We start from the raw sequence: 8640 nt of genomic DNA, 5'->3' as shown, positions 1-8640 counted from the left end.
CAACCCTGCCAGAAAGTAAGTGGAAGCTTGCAAGGCCTCTAGAAGATTCTACGCCTGGCACATTTTACTTCCATAACGCTCTGTTGGCACAAGCAAGTCACAGGGCCAGCCCAAATTCCAGGGATTGGGAGAGAAACTCTCCCTCTTGATGGGAAGAGCAGGAGAATCATGTTTCAGAGTGCATGAAGACTTGGGGGAATTTTTACAAACAAGCATGTCTGCCATGGGCAGCAGAGAAGAGGCAGCCCCGGGCTCGGGCTGGCTCCTATTCCATCAGCCCCAGAGGTTGAATGAGACAGTTTTCTGAAGCTGCCTTGTCTTTTTTTTAAGATTTATTTATTTGAGAGAGCAAGCGAGCAGGGGGAGGGGCAGCGGGAGAGGGAGAGAGACTCTCAAGCAGACTCCCCGCTGAGCTTAGAGCCAGATGCGGGGCTCTATCTCAGGACCCTGAGAATATGACCTGAGCTGAAACCAAGAGTCCGGACATTCAACCAACTGCACCACCCTGGGACCCCAAGCTGCCTTCTGTCTTAATTGTACCCATGAGATTTTGATTTATAATGATGACCTGAGTACTGACATGGAGAGGTTAATGCCACTGAAAGGAGTTATTATTACTTACAATTCCCAAGAGAAGGGGTCATGTCAGGCCATGCAGGGCCACATGGGGAAGCATGAGGTTCAGAGGGGAGGCAGAAGCAGGAGTGAGGGGAGAGCCTATACTAAGGTTTCTGCAGAAAAGGCAAGGAAGGGCAAGATAAACGCCTCAGGACTGGCCAGCTGTGTGGTATAGGGGTGGTCTCTAATGGTCTGGTACTGGCCCTGTGGTGATTTAGGGCAGGGCAAATGCAGGCTTGGTAAGGGTTAGGAAAAAGGAGGTGGTTGGGGGTATGGACTCAGGATTGATTGGTCTGCATGTGAAAGACATATTCATAGGCAAATTTTCATGAACTCTAGGAATTAGGGTTAGAGGCAGTCTCTCCCCTAGTCAGCAAGCTCCCTCCCCTCCCACCCCCACCAAACCAAGATGTCAAACCATCATAAAATACAGAAAATAAAGAACGTGATTAATACAGCTCCCCACACTCTCACCCTTGGGGGGGGGTGTCTGGATCCTATGGGACTCCCGCTTATATTACATGTCTTTAATACTTAAAATTGCATGATAAAGAGAAAAACATTGCATGATAAAAATCGAATGATCAAAAATTGGGTATGCCATGAAAGCAGTACTTTGAAGAAAATTTATGACCACAGTATTTTTTTTTTTTTCAAAGAGAGCTGAAAGTCAGTGGGATAAAGGTCCACGTTAAGAAGTTAGAAGCCCAGGACCAGATGATTTCACTAATGAATTCTACTAAACATTTAAGGAAGAATTAATGCCAGTCCTTTTCAAACTCTTCCAAAAAATTCAAAGAGGAGGGAACACTCCCAAACTCACTTTAGGAAACCAGCATTGCCCTGATACCAAAGCCAGATAAGGAAATAAAAAGAAATACAATACAGTACAAGGAAACTACAAACCAGTATCCCTGATGAATACAGATGCAAAAATTCTCAACCAAATATTAGCAAAGTGAATTCAATAGCACATTAAAAGGATCATACACCGGGCGCCTGGGTGGCTCAGTTGGTTAAGCGACTGCCTTCGGCTCAGGTCATGATCCTGGAGTCCCGGGATCGAGTCCCGCATCGGGCTCCCTGCTCGGCAGGGAGTCTGCTTCTCCCTCTGACCCTACCCCCTCTCATGTGCTCTCTCTCATTCTCTCTCTCTCAAAAAAATAAATAAAATCTTTAAAAAAAAATAAAATAAAAGGATCATACACCATGATCAAGCGGGATTTACTCCTGAGATACGAGGGTGGTTTGACATATGCAAATCAGCAAATGTGATACACCACATTAATAGAAAGATAAAAATCATATGATCATCTTAATAGATGTAGGACAAGCGTTTGACAAAATACCACATCCTTTCATGATTAAAAACTCCAAAAAACTGGCTATAGGAGGAATAAACCTCAACATAACAAAGGCCAGATCATTACAAACCCACAGCTGACATCATACCCACTGGCGAAAAGTTGAAAGCTTTCCCTCTAAGATCAGGAACAAGGTAAGGATGCCCACTCCAACCGCTCCCATGAAGCATAGTGCTGCAAGTGTGAGTCAGAGCACTTAGGGAAAAAAGGAATAAAGGACCTTCAAATCAGACAGGGGAAGTTAATTTATCTTTGTTTGCAGATGACATGATTTCATTTTATTTTTTATTTTTATTTTTATTTTTTTTTATTTTATTTTTTTTTTAAAGATTTTATTTATTTATTTGACAGAGAGAGAGGTAGCGAGAGCAGGAACACAAGCAGGGGGAGTGGGAGAGGGAGAAGCAGGCCTCCCGCCGAGCAGGGAGCCCGATGTGGGACTCGATCCCAGGACCCTGGGATCATGACCTGAGCCGAAGGCAGACGCTTAACGACTGAGCCACCCAGGCGCCCCATTTTATTTTTTAAAAGATTTTATTTTTAAGCAATCTCTACACCCAATGTGGGGCTTGAACTTACAACTGCGAGATCAAGAGTCACATGCTCCAAATGAGCCAGCCAGGCGCTCAAATGACATGATTTTATATATAGAAAACCCGAAAAACTCCACCAAAAATGATGAGAACTAATCCCCAAATTTGGTAGTTACAGCATACAAAATCAACATACAGAAATCAGGTGTGCTTCTATTCACTGACAAATTATCTTTAAGAGAAATAAAACGATCCCATTTGCAATAGCATAAAAAATACTAAGGAATAAATTTAACCAAGGAGGTGAGAGACCTGTGCACTTAAAACTACAAGACTCTGATGACAGAAATTGAAGAAGAAACAAATAAATGGCAAGATATTCCGTGCTTATGAACGGGAAGGATTAACATTGTTAAAGGGTCCATCCTACCCAAAGCCATTTATGGATTCAGTGCAATCTGTATCAAAATTCCAATGTTATTTTTCACAGAAATAGAAGAGATCATCCTAAAATTTGTATGGAACCACAAAAGATCCCGAATAGCCAAAGCCATCCTGAGAAGGATATATTTAAGGGGAACACTAACATTTTTGTTAGCAACTTTTCTTCAAGTCTAAGGTTAGTTAATAATAAAAAGTTAGAATTATAAAAGAAGGGAAAGAACAATGATGTTTCATAAAGTTAACAGTCTGGCATGGGAGACAAGGTCTCCTTGGGGGGTGGGGTGTGGGTGTGTGTGTGTGTGTGTGTGTGTGTGTGTGTGTGTGTGTGTGTTTCCACCTAGGCACATGCAGGTGCTGGGTTCCCGTGGCTCCTGGACCTACCTGAAGGCAGAGCCTGGGGTGGGGACTCAGTGGGGCGGGGCGTCATTCCCGCTACAAGGGCTCCTCCCCATGGGAGTGTTCGCGTCGGCACCGACACTCGGGGTCCCCCCTGCCATCAGCTCAGGCGCTGCTGGGAAGGGGACACCTGTCCCGCTGGGATTCTGCTTTCAGTCATCCTCCCGTTTGCTGCCCGGCATGGGCGTCTGCTTGGCGCCTGCAATGCTGCTGCTGTTGCTGGGTGAGTGGCCACCTCCTCCCCGAGACCCCTCAACACTGGCCTCTTTGTCCGATCTTCAGGGACAGAGAGAGGGGGCAAGAGGATGATCTGGAAAAAACCAGAACCACAATAAGGGGCACAGGCATGAGACCTGTATACGGAGTGTGCCGGCACCCGGGACAGCCCTGAAGCGTGCCGTGCAGCCCGCCACTCCCCACCCCGAAGTCCCGTCTTTGTACCCCAGTCCCAGAAACTTTCTTTTTCCTATTGGGTCCCCTCTCCCACCTCTCCTACCCTTCCCTCAGCCCCTCCTCTCCATCTTCGGTCTTGGAGCTTCACACTCGTTCCCTGGTGCCACGCATCTGCTGTTCCAACAGCTTGGCTTCCCCTTCCCCAGCTGGGGCATCGTGGAATGGGGGGGGGGTGTCACTTTACCGGGTGGAGCGGGGTGGGGAGAATGGAATCTGACAAAGGTGTAAGGCAGACGAGATACTGGAGCTGAGACGTGCTGTTTGGAGGGTAAAGATGAGGCAAGGGTACTCCTGCCAGAGGGACACCCGTAAGCAAAGGAGCAGAGGTGGGACCAAGACCTCAGGTGACGCTACGTGCTACTGCTGTGTGGTTGAAGCCCGGGCACGTGAGGGGCTTGGCTGCGACAGAGGGCAGAGTTTGTCTGCTCCTGGGCTCCTGGAGGGAAGGGGAGGGGAGGGGAGGACACAGGAAGGGAGGGCTCCCCCCTCTCCTGTCTACCCTCCCCACATACTTACTCATCCTAAGCCCTTGGTATCTATTCATCCTGCCTGCAGCCACAGTGAGAGAATCACCGTGGCTCCCGCCATCCTATCCGTGGATCCTGAAAGAGGGGGCCAGGGCCAGATGGGGACCCTGCTCCCAGACCTGAGGCAGGAGCCGCCTCCCTCCACACACCCAGTGAGAAGGATGTGGGGCCAGGCTGGAAAACTTCCCCAAGACTGTGGTGTTCCCAGGGGCTGAGAGCCCCGAGAGGGGCGGGGGTAGCCTGGTTTTGGTGACCCAGGTCCTAGGAAGGGGCTGCCAGATCCCAGCAGAGTGCTGCCTATCATGGACTCTTGGGCCTTGTGGCTCAGGACAGAGCCCTGTGGCCTGACGAGAGGGACTTCTCTGGAGTCCACACCCTGGCAGCCAGGTCTAAATGGGCCCTCCAGTGCCCAGAGCTCCTTCGGGGAATCCCTCTTTTGCCTGCCTGGAGGAGAGTGGAGGGGCCAGGGGAAGCCAGAGTCCAGATGGGGCAGCACGGGAGATGCACGAGAACGGAGCATCAGAAGGGACTGGAAGGGCAAGACGCCCGCGGTAAGGGGCAGAAGGAGGCGCACGAGAAGGTCTGGGAGGAGGGAGACCCAGAAACCAATAGATTCACTCAAAGGGTGTCTTTGGGGAAGGGAGGAGAAGAAAGGAAGAAAGCTCAGGTGTCCCAGCGTGTCCTCAACGCCGTTTCTGAGAAATGTCCATTAGCCAAGTCCCCAGAAGCCTTGCTCTGTTTCCCGCGTCAGGTGGGGCCTGTGAGAGTGGCAGGAGCCCCGCGGACCCCCTCTTTGAATGGGTCTGGTCGTTCTGCGGAAGGAGTGGTGCCTGGGGAGGATGGGCTTCAGCGTCTGGGGGAGGCCGGGCCGAGTCTTGGTGCGCCCCTTCCACCCGTGACGCGTAGCAGGACTCCCCAGAGCCGGCGGCCGCCCATCCGCGCGACAGAGGGCCGGTCAGCGCCAGTCGGTCACGCCTTCGAGCCACACTCTGCGCTCCGTGGGCTCCGCGCGCCCCGCATCTTCGGAGGGCGAAGCGCACTGGTGGGGCTCGCGGAGAACTGCAGCTGCCCGCCCCTCCACCAGGGTCACCCAGCTCGGCCGCACGGAACCGATGCTTGGACGCGGCCGAGGCGTGCACGGCGGACGCGCGGTGCCAACGGCTGCGCACCGAATACGTGGCTCAGTGCCTGGGTCGGGCCGCGTCCGGGGGCTGCCCCCGCGCCCGCTGCCGCCGCGCCCTGCGCCGCTTCTTCGCCCGCGGGCCGCCCGCGCTCACCCACGCGCTGCTCTTCTGCCCGTGCGTCAACGCCGCGTGCGCCGAGCGCCGGCGCCAGACCTTCGTGCCCGCCTGCGCCTTCGCGGGGCCCGGCCCGGCACCGCCCTCCTGCCTCGCACCCTTAGACGCCTGCGAGCACAGCCGGATCTGCCGGTGCGGGGGGCGGGGGGGGGGGGGGGGGGGGGGGGGCTACGTGAGATGGGGCGGAAGCGGGGCGGGGCTGGGTCGCAGGTGCGCACCCGCCGTGGGAGCAGGCGGGCGGGGACTGGGCGGGGCCGGGCGGGGCCTCCCGCTCACCGCCCTCCGGTCGCGCCGCGCAGGCCCCGCCTCCTGGCCTTCCAGGCCTCCTGCGCGCCCGCCCCCAGCGCCCCCGACGGCTGCCTGCAGGATCAGGGCCCCCGCTGCCTGCGCGCCTACGCGGGCCTCGTGGGTACGCACTGCCGGGATCCGGGCGCGGGCTGGGGCTCTCCCGGGGCTGCCTCCGCCTGGGTGGGCCGATTACCCAGCCCTCGGCGTCCCCGCAGGCACCGCGGTCACTCCCAACTATGTGGACAACGCGAGCGCGCGCGTGGCGCCCTGGTGCGACTGCGGAGCCAGCGGAAACCGGCGTGAGGAGTGCGAAGCCTTCCGGGGGCTCTTCACCAGGAACCGCTGCTTGGGTGAGGGGCCCGGGCGGGGCGGCGCTGACCGCCCCTTCCCAGGTTCAGGCTGGCGGCACCTTATTTTAGCGGTGAGGAAACAGGTTGTTTGCGGCAGCCACGCGGGTGCACACCCCCTCTGCTGTCGATCTGCCCCTCGCTCGAGACATCCGCGCCCAGTTCTCTCCGGAGACCAGGTCACAGATCAAAGTAGGATCTTCGCGATGTCTAGGCTGGTGACCCTGCGGGCGGGCGGGTGGGGGGCAGTCAACACAAGTTTCCGAGTTCCTGGAATGCAACTAGGCGAAATTCTAGATCGCCACTTCTGAGGCGCTCCCACCCCCAGGGCACTCCCAACGTCCCCATTGATGATCTTGCCTTTTGGGTCTGAATAAACTGGGTGGCCTGTGAAGTCCATTCTGCCACTTAGCAGCCCAGAGTTAGTCAACTCCTCGAAGCTTTTTTGTGCTCATCTGTAGTATGGGGCTGCTAATCGGCACCCTTCCCTGTGAGGGTGACAGTTTGTAAGGGACTAGTGGCACAGGTGTCCCTATTTTGTTATTCCTTGTCATGCACCTTCCATTCCAGAAGCCAGTCCTTGCAGATGTCCTATCCTCCTGCCCCACCGCAGGATGCCAGAGGTCTCTGTTTGTCCCCGAGGAGCTGGGCCTTGTGCTGGGGTTTCCCAGCCTAGCCCACCCTGGACCCCTTCCTCCTTAGATGGTGCCATACAGGCCTTTGATGCTGGGTGGCCTCCAGTCCTGCAGGACCGGCCAGATGTCCACCAGGACCCTGAGCACAGCCTCCTGCAAGTAGGTGTAAGGAGGGGATGGTGAGCTGGCAGCCTCTGCACCGGCTCCTTCCACACACTTCCATTCCAGGTGGGCCTCGATGAAGGCAGGAGTGGCCTGGGATGGAGGTGGTGGAGGCAGAGAGCAGAACCCAGCTTCTGCCTCAAGTCCACATTCTGCTCCCACCCCCAAGGTGTCCTCCGCAGATGGGCTCCTGGTTGGGAGCTCCCTGCTCTCCATGCTCCCTCTCCTGGCTCTGCAGCCCCTGCTCTGACTAGGACAGCTGACCTTGGACAACATCACTGTCCCATCCTGCCTGGGGTACAGGGCCCCATCTGCACCCTACTGCCCCACTGAAAATGGACTGGCTTGCCTCCCAAGCTGGTCCCAGTGCTCTTGCCCTGCTGCCCTTTTTAGGTCTGGACACCCTGTGTGCCTGTCCCCTAGAGTGAGGGATGTGGGTTGAGGCCTGATGCAAAGCCCATAGTTTCCCTTTCAGTGGGTTTCTTGGTTGTAGGTCCCTCTCTCCACTGACCTTCGAACAGTTGGGTTCTCCCACAGGGTAGGGATGGGAGGGGGTCACCTGTGTAGCTGAGGCTCACTGGGGCCCCAGATCACCTAGAAGTCAGAAACCATCTGAATTCCCAGAATTTTAAGAGCTTTTACCAGCTTCCCCAAACAGAACATGCCCTAAGGAGTACATCTGAATAGACTTCAGGCAAAACTGTTTTGAATGCTGCAGGCTTTCATGGCACGCTCCCAGGGAGGTACCGCCGGTCATGATAGCCACCTAGGCCCCACTGACTAATGTTGATAAGGTTCTTCCCAACCATGATCCGCTGCTTGATGGGCACCACCTGGAGTGAGGATCCAGTCCCCTGTGTTGCACTGGTCACATGACCATCTTTCCTATGGGTTAACCTAGCACTACGAATGGCGTTCCTAGCTCAATAAACCCACATGCACTGAGACTGGCCTTGCTTTCATGTGATCTGTCCTGGGAGCCTGGAGACCAGGTCAGCCACAGGGGGGTATGCTTCTGCTGTCCTGTGTGACCTCAGATGGTCTCAGAACCAACCTGGGCTACCTCTGCTCACCTACAAGGCCAAACTGAATCAACTGTTAGATCCTGGTGGCAGAGATTTCTGTTGCTTTGTCTTCTTTGCTAGTACTCAGATTCAAAAACTATGCTTCCCAGCCTCCCTTGCAGTCAGGAGGTGGTTATGGGACACAGTCCTGGTCATAAGTGGAAGTCACAGATGAGGCTTCCAGGAGAGTTCTTGAAACAGGAGAAGACTTGTTGACTGGACCCTTCAGCCTTTAGCCTCCTCTCCCTTCTTGCCCAGAACTTGGTGGCCATGTCTGGGGACATGGGTGCCATTTTGAAAACGAAGCCACGTGACATTGTGGAGCCACTGTCCCAGCCTCCATCTGCCTCCCTCTAGACTCTTCATTATATGAGAAAAATAATACCTTTAGTTTGTTTAAGCCTGTTTCTCACAGACATCTGTCATTTGCAGCCAAACATAGTCTCTGATTGTCTCACTGCCACTTCTGGGGGGCCAGGGAGCCCCGGGATCACTTAGGAGACCCCCTCCT

The 8640-nt window shown here is 54.6% G+C and overlaps 1 protein-coding gene across 1 annotated transcript; it reads left to right on the top strand.

Annotated features, from left to right (window-relative positions):
* Window positions 1-3535: 3535 nt before the first annotated feature.
* On the top strand, window positions 3536-7315 carry GFRA4 (GDNF family receptor alpha 4). The gene is made up of 6 exons (XM_032419335.1): window positions 3536-3578; window positions 5420-5765; window positions 5933-6042; window positions 6137-6271; window positions 6971-7062; window positions 7235-7315. Exons 1-6 carry the CDS (start codon window positions 3536-3538, stop codon window positions 7313-7315), a joined length of 807 nt encoding a protein of 268 aa, XP_032275226.1.
* Window positions 7316-8640: the final 1325 nt, after the last annotated feature.

This window comes from Phoca vitulina, unplaced genomic scaffold, assembly GCF_004348235.1.
Source record: "Phoca vitulina isolate PV1807 unplaced genomic scaffold, GSC_HSeal_1.0 scaffold22, whole genome shotgun sequence".
In the NCBI taxonomy this organism is placed as follows: domain Eukaryota; kingdom Metazoa; phylum Chordata; class Mammalia; order Carnivora; family Phocidae; genus Phoca; species Phoca vitulina.
Note: the sequence above shows the minus strand (reverse complement) of the source record. Positions and strands in the feature narration are given on the sequence as shown.

Coding starts and splice junctions, on each gene's coding strand:
- GFRA4 (XM_032419335.1), top strand. CDS start 3,536: ATGGGCGTCTGCTTGGCGCCTGCAATGCTGCTGCTGTTGCTGG. Junction 6,043..6,136: donor CGCCTACGCGGGCCTCGTGG/GTACGCACTGCC, acceptor GCGTCCCCGCAG/GCACCGCGGTCACTCCCAAC. Junction 7,063..7,234: donor CTGAGCACAGCCTCCTGCAA/GTAGGTGTAAGG, acceptor CCCACCCCCAAG/GTGTCCTCCGCAGATGGGCT.